Genomic DNA, 16,044 nt, shown 5'->3' on the forward strand with positions numbered 1-16,044 from the left:
ATTATACTGATCAATTGAAACAAATGAGTTAATCCAGTTGGAAAACAGCGACTTTTTAATAAACTAATTAGTTAAAGATAGGCATGTTTATAGATTCATAGATTCATAGATTATAGGACTGGAAGGGACCTCGAGAGGTCATCGAGTCCAGTCCCCTGCCCGCATGGCAGGACCAAATACTGTCTAGACCATCCCTGATAGACATTTATCTAACCTACTCTTAAATATCTCCAGAGACGGAGATTCCACAACCTCGCTAGGCAATTTGTTCCAGTGTTTAACCACCCTGACAGTTAGGAACTTTTTCCTAATGTCCAACCTAGACCTCCCTTGCTGCAGTTTAAACCCATTGTTTCTGGTTCTATCCTTAGAGGCTAAGGTGAACAAGTTCTCTCCCTCCTCCTTATGACACCCTTCTAGATACCTGAAAACTGCTATCATGTCCCCTCTCAGTCTTCTCTTTTCCAAACTAAACAAACCCAGTTCTTTCAGCCTTCCTTCATAGGTCATGTTCTCAAGACCTTTAATCATTCTTGTTGCTCTTCTTTGGACCCTTTCCAATTTCTCCACATCTTTTTTAAAATGTGGCGCCCAGAACTGGACACAATACTCCAGCTGAGGCCTAACCAGAGCAGAGTAGAGCGGAAGAATGACTTCTCGTGTCTTGCTCAGAAACACACCTGTTAATGCATCCCAGAATCATGTTTGCTTTTTTTGCAACAGCATCACACTGTTGACTCATATTTAGCTTGTGGTCCACTATAACCCCTAGATCCCTTTCTGCCGTACTCCTTCCTAGACAGTCTTTTCCCATTCTGTATGTGTGAAATTGATTTTTCCTTCCTAAGTGGAGCACTTTGCATTTGTCTTTGTTAAACTTCATCCTGTTTACCTCAGCCCATTTCTCCAATTTGTCCAGATCATTTTGAATTATGACCCTGTCCTCCAAAGTAGTTGCAATCCCTCCCAGTTTGGTATCATCCGCAAACTTAATAAGCGTACTTTCTATGCCAATATCTAAGTCGTTGATGAAGATATTGAACAGAGCCGGTCCCAAAACAGACCCCTGCGGTACCCCAGGGGTTAGAAATATCCAAGTCTAGTGGTCATCTAACTCAATATTTTGTCTTTGGTGGTGACCCATTCCAGCTGCTTCAGAGAAAAGTGCAATAAACCTAATTATAAACAATTCTAGAATAAACTGCTTATAGAAAGTTTCTTCCTTACCACAGTCTGATTAAGATTAGGCTGGCTTAAATCCTGAAACATGAGGAGTTATACATTTTAGCTCTGTCACATGTAATTGAGGCTATTATCCATATAAATGTCTAATATTTTGTTCAATCTTACTAAACTCGTGGCCTCAATACTATCTTGTGGCAGTGAGTTCCGCAGGCTTATGCACTGTGTAAAACATCAGTTGTAATTAGTTTAACATTTGTTGCCTTTCAGTTTCACCTTGGTCTTGTTTTATATAAAAGGTAAATAGGAGTGCCTGATAGAATAGGTCAATTTCATTCATTATGTACAGTCCTCAATCATATTCCCCTTTATTGGTCCTGTCTCCAGACTAAGCCATCCCAATCTTTTTAATATTTCTTTTTTGAGATGTAGTTACTAGAGGTGAGCATAGTAATCAAGGTGATTATGTAAGCAATGTATATAATGAAACTATGTAGTGTTCTGAATATTTTCTTAACTAAATATGTTCTTAATGGTAGCTGCTAATAGCTGCATTCTTTTGGAAATCTGGCCACTTGTCTAAATTCCTGTGGTTGCTACTAGTTAGATAGTTTGCACATACTATGGTTACTAATATAGCTCACTTTGTTTATAAACTACTTAAAATGAAATATTGCTAGACAAGGAAAGGAGCAAAGGATATTAGGGTTGCTTAGCTACCTAATGAAGCAGGTTGACTATTTTAAGTTTTACATCAGCTGTTGCCTTACACAGGCAAGTGCTAGTAAAAATCAAGTTTCCTAATATCGTATAGGCAAGGTTTAAAATACTCTCTGGTACAAGTGAAATTTATCCAGAAATTTAAATCACTGCATTGGGATATTAGTTCTTGGATTTTTATGCTACATATACAGAGGTGAGAGGCTATTTTAGGGCTCTTGTAAAGGTGTCTGGAAGATGCTGATGTTACTGCTGGGGGCCCAAGGATTTGAAATAGGCTTCAAAAATGCTGAACTGCCAGTTTTGACATAGCCAGAAGGAAAAAGGAAAAAAAGAGAGGAGAGGAAGTGGGGATACATGCTTGATCTTTTTCTCCCCCCTTTTCTCAGCTCTTCATTTCTTCATTGTTAACTCTTCTTTCAAAACTCCATTTATAAAGAAGAAATACTCCAATAGAACTTTAAATTATTTTTTATTTAATTGAGAAGTACATATTTTAAAAAAAGTTAAACACACAAAATATAATTACAGGCAAAACAAATACAGGACAATGCTATATCAAAAAGACAAGTTCATTTAACAGATCCCTCTAGTTGTTCCTAGTCTTTAAAATCCATTTTTCTAATTTGTAAATAAAAGTAATTGGAATTTGTATTGCTCATATTTCGTTTTTAGTCTTTGAGTGCAATTAAGAAGCAGATGTGCTCAGAAAACCTTCCAAAAACAAAGATATTTTCCTCCCTAATTAGAGAGTGATTTCCTCCTCCTCACCCCCAATTATCCATAGAAAGTACAATAATACAGACTTTGGTGATTATTTGCAATAGGTCATTTTTCATTTTAAAATAGTTTTTTCACTGATCCTCGCACTTCAACTTTGCACTATCCTATAAATATGGATTTTATGTCTGGCATGACTTGTGTTACTGTATAACCAAAAGAAGATGGGAAGTTGCTAGTACTATGGTAATATTTCTACAGGCAGCACAGAAAAAAGATGCAACACATTTTACACATGGAAAATAGACATAGGCTATTCTGTCTACTTGGTCATATAAAAGAACCTAAAACTATTGTAAATAGACCTACAAGACATCTCTGGCTACCAGCCAATAGCAAAGTACAATCAAATTTGAGGATTGTGAGCCCAATTTGTAGGCAGGCACAACTCATTAAAGAGAATCGAGTGGTGCTAGTTTACACTATTAGTAAATTTGCCCAGTATGCCTAAAAACGTCTGTTCCATAGTCAGACAGTATCTTAATGAATTGCTCCTATCATAGTTAACAGTATTATCTTCATCCACAATTCATTACACAAATTAGATAAATATATAATAAAGGTCTGATCATGCTCTCAATTTGTCCAACCTTGCAGTGAAGTTAATGGCCATTTTGCTCACGTGAAGGTGCAATATCAAAAGCTGTGAAGGTGCAAAATGTCTGGAAGATGTGCAAGTACTGTTCTTCCATTTTGGAAGTATCCATGTGAGCCAGCAGTGCACCCTTATTCTCATCAGATGTCCTATAGTTACCCCTTGCTGCTAAATATTTAGCCATTTACTGTTCATTCATCAATTCTTTTAAGTTTTAAAAGAATTGGAAGTCAAAGTGAGAATATATTCTTGGTAAATGTTTTTACATCAATATGTAATGGCTTGTCTAGGCAGTTAATTGAATAACCAGCACCTGGGCCCTATAAAGGTCATCAGGGCTCAATTGCACAATGGTGGTCACAAAGAGAAGGTGTCGGAGGAGGGGGAAAGCTCCCAGAAAAACATAGGCCCCAAGGAAGAGGGCTGTGCAACCCTGAACCCAGTGGGAGAGACTACAGGCCAGAGAGGCCAGGACTGAGAGGGAACAAGCCCCAAGGAGGAGGGCTGTGTGATTTCTGAAGCCCAGGGGAGATTTTCCATTTCAAGTTTATTTGTATTTAATAAAGTAGAATCCCAGTAAGGGAATTTTGTCTTATGCCCTTTTGAGCTGTGTGACGTTCCTAAGAGTCCTGACAGAAGGGCAACTGAAGCAAGGGGTGCCTGCAGTGCCACACTAGGTCAGGAGGGGAGCAGCCTGCCACAAGCATATAATTACTAATGGGCAGAATCTGACCCTTATTACTGCATCACTGAATATCTTTTGAGCAATATACTTATTCTACCAAATAAAGAATATTAACAGTAGCTTTTAAAATCAAAGTAAGAAATCATATTACTACACAGCTGTACATTATTGCATTAAAGAGTTCAAATCATGTCATTCTTTGGACACAAACAACATTTGTCTTTTAAAAAAATTGTTTAAAACACATTTTTACATTAATTTAGAGCCAAGATAACAATAATATTTATAGCCTTCCTGATTGAAAAGGAAGTGCACTATATTCTTGAAAATGAATCCCCTTGGATGCTGTAATCTTCATAACCTCTCCATTTAAAGCATCATCTTCAATGATCATTAACAGACCTTTGGCAATTAGCGATGGGCTACAGAAAAATAAACGTTTTTCCATTTTGAAAATCAGACATGGCACAGAATACCTTCTTGGTTATCTTAGTTTGATAGCATAATGCACTGGAGATTGTGGAAAAAGTATGTACTAAACCAAGTATAAATAAAGGTTTGCATAAACGCTTGCAAAATGAACTATCTATAATTTGCATAGATCTACTTCCAAGTCTTTTGGAAATATAACGAAGTAGCAAGAGCATTTCTGGAAGGATATGGGGTCATCATAATTTGGATATGCAAAAAATATACAACTGCAACTTTGCAAATGAGCCCTTATAGGTCTAGTCATTGGTAAATACTTCAGATGTTTGGTTGCCACTAAGTTCCCGGAGTGTGATAAATGCTATAGGAAAATGCTTCACTCCACTACACTGCAGATCTCCTCTGTTGTGTATTCTGTATTTGTTTCCCCAAACATGCTTCCATTGACATTAACTGGAGAGCAATGCAAATTAGAGAGGAGAATTTTGCGCTCTGTAATTTGCAATAGTGAATGTAAAACTTCAATGCTACTCAGTGAAAGCAAGTAACATCTGAAAAAGCATGGGCAAACCAATATGGTGTTATGCTTTGAGATACTGGTGACTGCATGAATCACAATCATCTTTGAGACTGGATGTGAACTTACCATTCTGTTAACAAACTGTCAGGATGAATTAACCATAACCTTTGCTCCACCTAAGGCAAAAGAGGATAGTGAATCCTCCCAGGAGTTTAGACTGAGTGGGCTGGAGGGGTTTGGCTGTGATTAGGTGGGAAGGAAGAAGCATAGCAATTGAGAAGGCAGAAAACTGGCAGACTCAGAGTGACAGCCTGAAGGAGCAGCTGAAAGCATGGTGTTTGACACTGGAAGAAACCTGGGGAAAGATTTTTGAGTTAGGAGTGCAGGCTGAGAAGAGTGCTCTTGCTGCTGTGAGGAAAAGAAGCTGTTTCCTGCTATTTGATTCATTTTGTGTTCAGAGAGACAGAACTTTGTACATTCTTTGTAAATAAATAAGATTTCATCAAAGAAAATATCAGACTCAATCAATTTCTACTTCCACCTGGAACAACCCCAGGGCCCTGCAATTTGATTAGCTGCTTGGGTTGAAAAGGGACAACAACAATAACATGGTTGAGTCCCTTTCTTTCAGTTGCCTTCTCTTTTGTCTCACATGTGGTTTATGCAGAAATACAGTACAGACATTGGTTACGCTGCCTGCTGTGCATCAGCTGCCTGTGGTACTACTACTTTCTTTCCCTTCAGCTATAGAAGACAAAAGAATATTATGTGTAGCTTCACTTACTCCATAACACCATAGAACTTCATCATATCTTTGATCTCATCCTTGTATTCATAATATTGTCCCATATTCTCTTCTTTATCAATAGACTGAAGAATTGGTGTGTTAACAAATCCTGGACAAATTGTATTTAGTCGCACGCCATAATTTCCCATTTGAGCCGCCATCTACAAAAGTGTCAGACACATTGTGTTCATTTTCAGCATTTTGTGAACCTCTACAAAGGCTAGTAAACATGTTGCTTGACACAATCAGCAAAACTAACAGTAGCATATTAGACCTTTATTTATCAATGGTTGATGTTGGCAAAAAGCATAAGAGGGTTGTGAGGGTGGCAGACTGGGTATTGATCCTGGTCTTATTTATGGCCTTTTATGATTGGGGTGTGTGTGTGTCTATCTGTCTGATTATTTATATATATATAAATAATATAAATATATATTATATATATAAAATTTCTGTTTTACACAAAATTGGTGCTCAAAGCAGAAATTAATTTGGTTCATGGTTGGGCGAGGTCAACATGAAGAGGATGAAGGCCATAAAAAGGAGTGTCACTCGCATCAATGCACATGCATCTTGATTACATTCTAGATTTTATTCCTTAATCTATAAAGTCAGGTGAACAATTATACTAATAGCTCCTAGACAAGACAACCTCAAGTTACTAGCAAAAATTCAGCATGTACCCCAAGATTTCTTGGCATCATTACCAGTTAAAGAAATGGTGGTGGTATTGATGCTTGAATGTTTCAGGAAAAGTTTGAACAATATATTCTTTAGCAAGTCAAGACCTTGCATACACCCCATATTTTGCTGAGGATTATTCTGACAGAAATCTGAACATTTTCTTTCCTTAAAACAGATTTTTTTTAATCTTTTCTCATCAGCAATGTCAGCTACAACTATCAGCACTATGGCTGGTATAATAATATAATGTTATACAGAAGAAGCAATTAACATCCTAAAAGTAACCCCAGCAAACTTTTTTTTTTCAATATATAAAAAACTTTTTCATAAGAAAACAAAATAACATGACTATCTCAAACCACACCAAATTCCAGCCCTAAACTTTTGAATATTTTCCACTCACCTCTCTCACCACAGAAAATTGGGATTCCGTCCCTTGCTCTGGAATGACTTTCTTTTTGACTGCCTGTTCACCACTAAATTGTTTAATCTGAGGTTTACCATTTTTATTGGAGCCTTATCCAGAATCTTCTTTAGGAGCTGGCCTCCTAAGTCTGGCACAATCAACTAGAGTCCTAAAAGTTCTAATTTTCACCCTCCTGTGTCAGGCTGCACCTTCTTTTCCATTATCTGGTAAGTATTTTAAGTCCTATTGTGTTTCTCCAGTGTTTTATTTTCTTGTGTTCATTAGGAGGTAGCATATGCTCTCATTTTACCACACTTTTTGTTGTTGGAATGATATTGCATCATTGAATCATGCACAAAATTAAATTATATGCTGTCATGTGCAGACTGTGGCCAAGGTGTGATATATGACTCCTATTCCCAAACTGATCTGCATTAGTTAACTTCAGAAGATTCAGAGGTTTGGGAAAACATTTTAAAAGTCTGCATGCTTATCCAAATATATCTCAGCTTCTTTGGGCTGGAAATTTGACTAGAAATCTCATGTGAAGAGGCCATCCTCAAATTGTGCACATAACTGGTCTATGCAAATACATGATCTTGTTATCCTCAGACTTCCTTCAAGTCCTTTCCCTCTACTGGAATCTTGCCATAAATTAGACAAGAAGTTTCTTGTGACAGGGACTGCTCCTTCCTATATGTTTGTACAACAGCCAGCATAGGCTCCATCCTGAATTGGAGCCTTTCATTGTTACTACCACACCAATGCTAAGTAATCAGAACACCTGAGTCAGCCTTAATAATGGGGAGCACTTTTCATATTCAAATCATTTCCCCCACATTTACCAATTTGTATTGCAGCACCCACTTATTACATAAATATCATCCCTAATTTACAGATGGAGAAACTGAAATGATTTGTCCAAGGTTGTCTATTTGATTGATTGTCTTTATCCTCTCTCTATATCACCCTCATTGCCCTTAACCTAAGAAGAAGATTGCCCAAACCTTGTCTTGATCACAAACCCCACATACATCTCTGTTATTACCTCCTTGGTGTTACTCCTGTGAAATGAAGGCGTCTCCAGCTACCACCTTAAAAGCTTTTATTAAAACAAAACAAAAGCCCACACAGCACTTCTGTAGGCACTGGTTTCACTTGCATTGCTATAGAGAGGGAACCTGAGAAAATAAGCTTGTTCTCAAGGAATTGCTGATAGTGTTTTTGGCTACATATACTCACAGCTATAGACCGGGTGAATCCAATTATGCCATGCTTTGTAGCACAGTACACTGGTTGGTGTGCAGCAGGCATGAGTCCTTGAAAAATGAAAAAAGAGTTGAATATACACAACACCTGTTGAGATTATAACAAATGCACAATCAAATGTAGCAGTCATTATTAGTTGAACATTCTTAATTCTAGCTGTAATTTTGAGGTCAAACTGGGGAAAAGGAGAGAGAGTAAAAGATCAGCCAAAAAAAAAATATAACTCCAGAAAAGAACAAAAAGGCAAGATTATCCAGCACATCTAATTTGTTTTTTATTTTAATACCACAATGTACTGTAAATAACATAAAGATAAAGACAATCCTAATGAATTTACAGTTGAAAAGGTAGATACAAGATAGGATACGTTAGGAATCCAGAAGAAGGACTTAGAGGTTATTTAAGCAAACTACTGTTTATTTGAGAGAGAGAGAGAACAGATAAAAATCAGAAAATAAATTTAAAAAGCATACCTAGCTGAGAATGAAGTGGAAGATGGCACAACGCCTCATTTAGATGTCAAAAGACAGTTTCACTAACCCTACAAGTAAGAGCAAGTTTTCCTTTCATTTTCTCTCTTCCTGATTTCTTGGCAAGCTGACAAAGAGGCAGCTTCTCTCCTTGGTTTATACTCTAGTCCCTTTGTTAGGGTGTCCAGATCACTCGTTACCATTTTAGACGTGAAGTGAGACTTCTAATTACACCTCTACCTCGATATAACGCTGTCCTCGGGAGCCAAAAAATCTTACTGCGTTATAGATGAAACCGCGTTATATTGAACTTGCTTTGATCCACCGGAGTGCGCAGCCCCTCCCCACAGAGCACTGCTTTACCGCGTTATATCCGAATTCGTGTTATATCGGGTCATGTTATATCGAGGTAGCAGTGTAAATCTGTTTGTTCATTTGTGATGGTCAATAGTTTTAATTAAATTTCATGATCCACAAATTGGGAAATTAGCATTGAAGTGGTTTGAGCATTAGCCTGCTAAACCCAAGGTTGTGAGTTCAATCCTTGAGGGGGCCACTTAGGGATCTAGGGCAAAAATCTGTCTGGGGATTGGTCCTGCTTTGAGCAGGGGGTTGGACTAGATGACCTCCTGAGGTCCCTTCCAATCTTGATATTCTATGATTCTATGAAGGCTGTATGTTAGAGTTGCATTTGTTGATATTACTACTTTCTTTCAGTCTATTGAACAGGTTTGTTGAATACACAATATTAACTAACTAATTAAGCATTTCCTCCTAGGTATATTTCCCCATGGACAGGGATTTCTTTTTAAATACAATTTATTAGCATGTAGTTGGCCTTTCATCCCCCCTTTCCCTGTGGCTGCATTGTTAGCCATCCTGAGATAAAATGTGATTCTCTTTACTCATAATCTTAAAGTTGTTATGGCTTAGAATGTTGCAAAGAGTAAGAGCCAAATTATGTAGTCTCACATGGTTACTCTTGATTTCAGTGGGAGCTGTGAGCTCATCAGAAGGTAGTGGTTGGTGCCAAGAATATACTGTGTTAGAGATCATTATCAGAATACCATAGTAAGTATATATATATTCAATATGTTATATATTAAGTTTGAATGGGTCCTTGTATGTCACTTTTGCCTTAATACATTTGCACTGATTATAAAATACTTTTTGTGAAAATGATCAAGGGCAGGTTTTGAGAAAATGATGAAATTTATTTAGAAGCAAACTGTTAAGTATTATTGTAACATGTTGACCAATTTTTCCATTATAACAGACTTTTTGCCATGTTTGTTTGTGTGTATTTTATAAAAGATGCTTATCAAAGCCTATAGAAACATGTATAACAATTATTTTTAAAAAGTGAATGATTGTTCTAATGCCAACTTAAAAAGTAGAATTTTCAAGCCTCAAGTCAAAACTGAATGGCCCTCCTCCTCCTCAGACAAAAAGCTGAAAAACAGAATGAACTTGCCGTATGATCTGAAGGTCAAAATCTCTTTTGGACCAACAGAGGTCTAACAAAGGAAACAAATTAAAGAGTTGATGGATTTGTAGCTGTACTATGGGCTGAATGATGAGAGAGAGAGAGGGTTCACTAGAGGCTCTGGTTTGAACATAGTACACTCTCCCTGTGTAGACTTTATTGTAGGGGTTCCTGTTTACCCCCAATAGACACCAGCTTTGCAGAAGTCCTTTGCTGCATTCCTTCCAGGACATTTTACAAGCAGCAAAATCAAAGTCCCTAACCCATTCAGGTTAGCTCATGTTTCCCAGAGCTCCTATCCTGACTTCTGGTCAGCACAACCCTTTTTTTCCTTTCTTGTCTGAGAGTATCACAGTTCTTTTTAAACTATTGACCCTAAAATCCCACTCCTGCAACCACACACATACATGTTTAACTTTACTTCCATGAGTCTTCATTGAAATCACTTTATGATAGCAAAGTTCAGCATGTGTAAATGTTTGCAGGATCGGGACCTAAATTTGTGTGCTTTCTGAAATACCCAATGCATTGTCTTCTGGAGAAACATCCTATGGAAAAAGCACCATGTTGGCAACTTGTGGACCCTGCACCCTGGAGTATGGGTCACTTGCAGGGATCATCTGCATATACCTCACTTAATCATTTCCCTGCTATTGCAAGCGCTACAGGCCCGGGTGAACCTTGATCTCTTCTGTTCACTGCCTGTGGCACATAATAGTCTAGTCTCCTGTATGCTGTAATACATTGGTCTCATTTTGGTTGTTGGGTTTAGTGTGTGGGTGGTGTTGGTGGCTTGTGATATACAGGAAGTCAGACTGGATGATCTGGTGGTCCCTTCTAATGTTATATTCTAGAACTCTAACAAGTCAGTATGTTCTTACACTAATTATTGTACCTACGTTTAAGTCCTCTATAAATTATTTTGCTTTTTCCTTTCAGAATCCAGATGGCTCAAAGGGCCTAGTTTATACCATAGCTTCATGAAAACATAAAATCTGCCAAAATTACCAAACAACAAAACAACAGAAACCCAGCCAACAACAGAAACCCACCCAACCCAACAATCCTCTTCAGTTTTTGTTGTCAACCTTAGCAGTTACACATAACATTGTATCAATTTTCTCTATGTAGGTATAAAACCGATTTATACAGAAATCACAACCCTCAAAACTATATTCTAACAGTATCCTACAAGAGGGGTTAACCTGTCTTACGCTCCTTAAATGTCAAGTGATATTTATGATAATGCATTCATTTAGAAACCTGTGGCAAGCTCTCTTCTATGGGGCCAGTTCTGCAACTACACACACAAAACTCCCATTGTCTCAGAGGCTTAGTGGTATAACTTCCTCTTTTTATATGACTGCATAACTTCTTTGAAAGTTATCAGAAGCTTTATAGCCTTGAGAGGCAGCATGCTCAGGGATAAGCAGAGGGTTAGTAGTCAGGTACTTTTCAGTTCTAATCCCTCTTGTGCCAAAAACTTGCTGTGTGGCCTTAGGCAAATCAGTCTTTTGCTGCCTCTATTTCCTAACTCATACCTACCTCACAGAGGGGTGGTATGGAACAAGGCACTCTGGCCCCAATCCAGTAAAGCACTTACTGTAAAGAATGTGAGTAGTACCATTGACTTCACCTTGCAGGACTGAGCTCTAGGATTTGAACCTTCTCTAATTAAAATCAGTTGCAAAACTCCAATAGAACTAAAGCCTAATTAGTTAGTGTGTGTACAGGACTTTGAACATAGAATGTTATATAAGCATTAAATGACTATTCTTATTGCACACAATGTGAGACAGAGGTTTGCTATGTGTGGAGCCTGTCTGATGAAAACAGAGAATTGAAAAGAAAAACAAAAGAGATAAACAGGTTTGTTAATGGTCAACAGAAGCTAAGTTTGCTGAAAAAACTGGAAAAACAAACAAACTGGAAACTCACTCTAGTGAGTGTTAAACAACTACTTAATGGGGAGTTTTATGTGTGCAGTCACTGCAGGATTAGAGTCTTAGAAAAGAAAGTATAATCACAATATACAAATAGGAATAAAAAAAGCCTGTGTCAACTTTTATAATCTGCTTTTTCTGATGCCTTTGGAAACAATTGCTAAACTCATGCTATGTAAAAGTAAAGAAAGCAAAGTACACTTTGTTTTTTAAAGAGATAGTCATAACCATTAGAGCACAATGATCACATTTAAAAAAAATGTAAAAGTAAATAAATAAAACTTTAATAGATTAATTAAAAAGACATTTGTAAAAGCTTATTAAAACCTCAGAGGGCTGGGTTACTAGATGTTAAAAATCAAATCATGTTGTAATGCACTAGGAAAAGTTCAGATCCTGCAAGCCTGGAGGCAAGACTTATATCGGCACTGCTGACTCAGGCCCCACAATGCAGTATTCTACCTTTGCCCTCTTTTTATATGTTTATATACTGTGTGAAGCTGTTTAACCTTTCACTAGCACTGATGGTTCCTTGTGTTACAAAAACAGTTGATATTTTGGGCCTGATCCAACATTTGTTGCAATTGATGGAAAAAATCTCATTGACTTCAATAGGCATTGGATCAGGCTGTATTGACATTTAATGGAAAAACTCATGTGAGGCTGTGTGTGTGTGTGTGTGTGTGTGTGTGTGTGTGTGTGTAAAACTGAGTTTAAACTCACAACTCTCCAATGCATAATATAATTGGGGTGACTTGGTTTTCTCAGCTTGCAGATGTCCTGATATGCAGGGGAACTTGGGGTATCTAATCACACTACTCCCTATACTCCCCCAGTACCTCCTCCTCCTCTACTCTATACTCAGTGCCTCCTCATTTAATTATTTGTGTTGCAGCAGCTCCTAGGACCCCTAGTTACAGACCAGGATCCCATTGTACTAGATGCTGTACAATCGCAACAAAAAGACAGTCCCTGTCCAAAATAGTTTACAACAGGGGTCGGCAACCTTTCAGAAGTGGTGTGCTGAGTCTTCATTTATTCACTCTAATTTAAGGTTTCGCGTGCCAGTAATACATTTTAACCTTTTTAGAAGGTCTCTTTCTATAGGTCTACAATATATAACTAAACTATTGTTGTCTGTAAAGTAAATAAGGTTTTTAAAATGTTTAATAAGCTTAGTTTAAAATTAAATTAAAATGCATAGCCCCCCAAACCGGTGGTCAGGACCCGGGCAGTGTGAGTGCCACTGAAAATCAGCTCGCGTGCCGCCTTCAGTACCTGTGCCATAGATTGCCTACCCCAGGTTTACAATCTATATATAAAAGACAAGATTATTTTCTTACCCTCAAGTTCTCACCACATGGTTTGAAAGTATTAAGTGGGACTGGGCTGGAATCAATGCGGACAGGGTCGCTATTAATTCCTGCAAGTATTCCCCACATGTCTGCTAAAGGATAATGCGAGGAGGACCACTTCTCATCCAGCCACTCCCTTTAGTATCAACAGAGCTAGTACAACCTAATGGGGCCACCAAAGGGTTAGAGGAAGGAGAGAGACAGCTTGTTTTGCTCAGCTTCCCTCTCGCTCATGGATTTTTGGCCCATTATAGAGGATTTTCTGGTATTTTCCTGCCCTCTAAATTTAATTCCCATTGATCTATTTATGCTACAAAAATTAAACAGTTTGAAAAAAAAAAAACTCAGAATGTAAATGTTTCCTCTTTGGGTCTATAAATATTGAAGACTATCCCTTCATACACACAGTATGCTTCAAATACCGTTTTTGGCTTTGCAAGATAAAATATTAAATAAATAAATAAATAAATGGAGATATCCTATCTCCTAGAACTGGAAGGGACCTTGAAAGGTCATTGAGTCCAGCCCCCTGCCTTCACTAGCAGGACCAAGTACTGATTTTGCCCCAGATCCCTAATTGGCCCCCTCAAAGATTGAACTCACAACCCTGGGTTTAGCAGGCCAATGCTCAAACCACTGAGCTATCCCTCCCCCCTTCACATAAGTGAAGTATTATGAATTAAGTTTAGCTGATGTTCACTTAATCTACAATCATTTGGTAACCTTGAAGGGAAGATTAAAAAATTAGATATTTATACCATACGCATCATTGTGGGATCTGAGACTAATAGTGCAGGAAATTACTGAGTGTACAATTACATAGCCCAACTGGGCTGGGAAAAATAGTAGCCCTTCTCTATTCATTGTGGAGGTCACTGCAAGATAAGTAGATGATGTACAAGTATGAAGAAACAACAAAAAGATCATGCAAAAAGAAGAAAAGAATAAGGAATAAATATGGATTAATTTATTTTAGAAAGTACCAGCAAGGATTTAGGTATAAGATTTTCTTACCTGCCAGAGATGATATATTAATAATTACCCCTCCATTTCCTTTTCTCATGTATTCCAGACCAATGTATGTTCCTCTGATCACAGAAGTCTGATATATGAAATATAAAGGGGAAATAAATTCTAAATTTGTCCTTTTTTCTTCTTCTTGAGCAGTGAGGCTTTTATTTATAATTTTAGGTTATAACATAGATAACCCACAGTGGGTAGCATTAAAGAAGAACTGCTGCAGGTGACATAACAATAACAGCGCTGAAACAAACTGTATGTTTAATTATTGATATGCTATACAAGTGTTTCGCTTGTGAATGAAAGTGATCAATAAATTAAACTTTTCTTTGGACTTGGGATTCATTACTATTATTTTTTATGCACAGATGGTGTGTTTTGCACGGAAGAATATACGAGTAACTGACTGAATCCTCGAGAGGTCCTGAGCCCTGTTCCAATGAGAGTTTCATATGTTTAGCACATTCCAGGATTTGGCTCAGTGACATAGTCCCTGTCCTGAAAAATTCAGAATTTAAAGTCCTCATTCTCTTCCATTAAAGTCAATGGAAGTTTTACCATTGGCTTCTATAGGAGAAGATCAGTCCCAAAAGACTATACGTTCAAGGATCAAAGAACAAGGCATACTGGGAGACCCAAAGAAGATCTATAAGGTAAAACATAAAAATATATAAACAAAAGGATGGTGATGGTATAATGTTTTATATAAGCTAGTTACAGGCTGCATGGGAGAGTGTTTGCTTTTTCCTGAGGGATTGGAGGGAAGGAAAACTGATACACTCAGCCTTGCCTAATTCTGTCTCACTGAGATCCATTACTGCACTCCTCTTGCAGTCAGAGCTCACTTAAACTTATAGAAGAGTTCCAGGATAAGGTCCCAGTTGAAGAACTGCCCATGCCAGTGCAGAACTTCACCATTACTGCTTTAGTAATAAGTTTTAAAACTATTTCCTTTTAATTAAATATAATAAAAATGCCGACTTTTGTCTAGATCTCCCTTTGACCTCCAGTTTTTCCTAAAATTGAATCCTAAGTTAAGTGATTTTTCATATTCCCAATTCCATTTAGTTAGTCAAACAAAAGGGATGCCTTATAGTCAGGAAGATTATTTCACTTTTTAAATGAGATGTTTTATAAATATTATTCGTGTCTAGCACTCTTTACAATCCCTCTACATATGTAACTCCTAGTGAATTCATGAGAGTGCTGAGCAGGTAAGGTTTTCACAATTAGCTGTAAATGGGGAGGATGGAAAGCCCCCAAAATAATAGAAATGTAAAGTCAAAACCAGTCAGCCTCTGACTAAACCTGTTGTAAGGAGTGGCCAGTTAAATTGGGGGGGGGGGGGTAGAAACCCTCTTAAAATATGAGAAGATTAACTACTTTGTTAATGTTAACATTGTACTAGATCAGTAATATTATCTAAATTGCAAATACTAAACTGGAATGATTTTAAAGGTGAGGTATTTGTATATGTTTTTATTCTTCAGCTATAAACTATTTTAACAGTAAATGTAGTAGATATATTTAGCCGTGCACTATAAAAATGTCATGTAGAAATCATGATCCAGATCCTGCTATACTTAAACAGGAAAAACTCTGGTTCACTTTAATAGGAGTTTTGCCATGTGAGAAGACTGCAGCATCAAGTCTTGTATTCTATCATACGTACTTTTTACAGTGCCCAGGAGCATGTGAGGCACTCAAGTATAA

The 16,044-nt window shown here is 37.5% G+C and overlaps 1 protein-coding gene across 2 annotated transcripts in view; it reads right to left on the reverse strand.

Annotated features, from left to right (window-relative positions):
- Nucleotides 1-2,357: 2,357 nt before the first annotated feature.
- The window catches only part of HPGD (15-hydroxyprostaglandin dehydrogenase), a 33,408-nt gene continuing 19,721 nt past the window's right edge, over nt 2,358-16,044 (reverse strand). Inside the window, exons 4-7 of one of the 2 annotated variants that reach the window (XM_034771058.1) lie at nt 14,326-14,413; nt 8,031-8,107; nt 5,696-5,859; nt 2,358-4,384 (exon numbers count right to left, since the gene is read on the reverse strand). In XM_034771058.1, coding sequence (XP_034626949.1) covers nt 4,246-4,384; nt 5,696-5,859; nt 8,031-8,107; nt 14,326-14,413 — 468 coding nt within the window. In that variant the 3' untranslated portion in view covers nt 2,358-4,245. The remainder of the gene's footprint in view (nt 4,385-5,695; nt 5,860-8,030; nt 8,108-14,325; nt 14,414-16,044) is intronic. The other variant, XM_034771059.1, reaches the window with a different exon arrangement.

Source organism: Trachemys scripta, chromosome 5, assembly GCF_013100865.1.
Source record: "Trachemys scripta elegans isolate TJP31775 chromosome 5, CAS_Tse_1.0, whole genome shotgun sequence".
Lineage (NCBI taxonomy): Eukaryota > Metazoa > Chordata > Testudines > Emydidae > Trachemys > Trachemys scripta.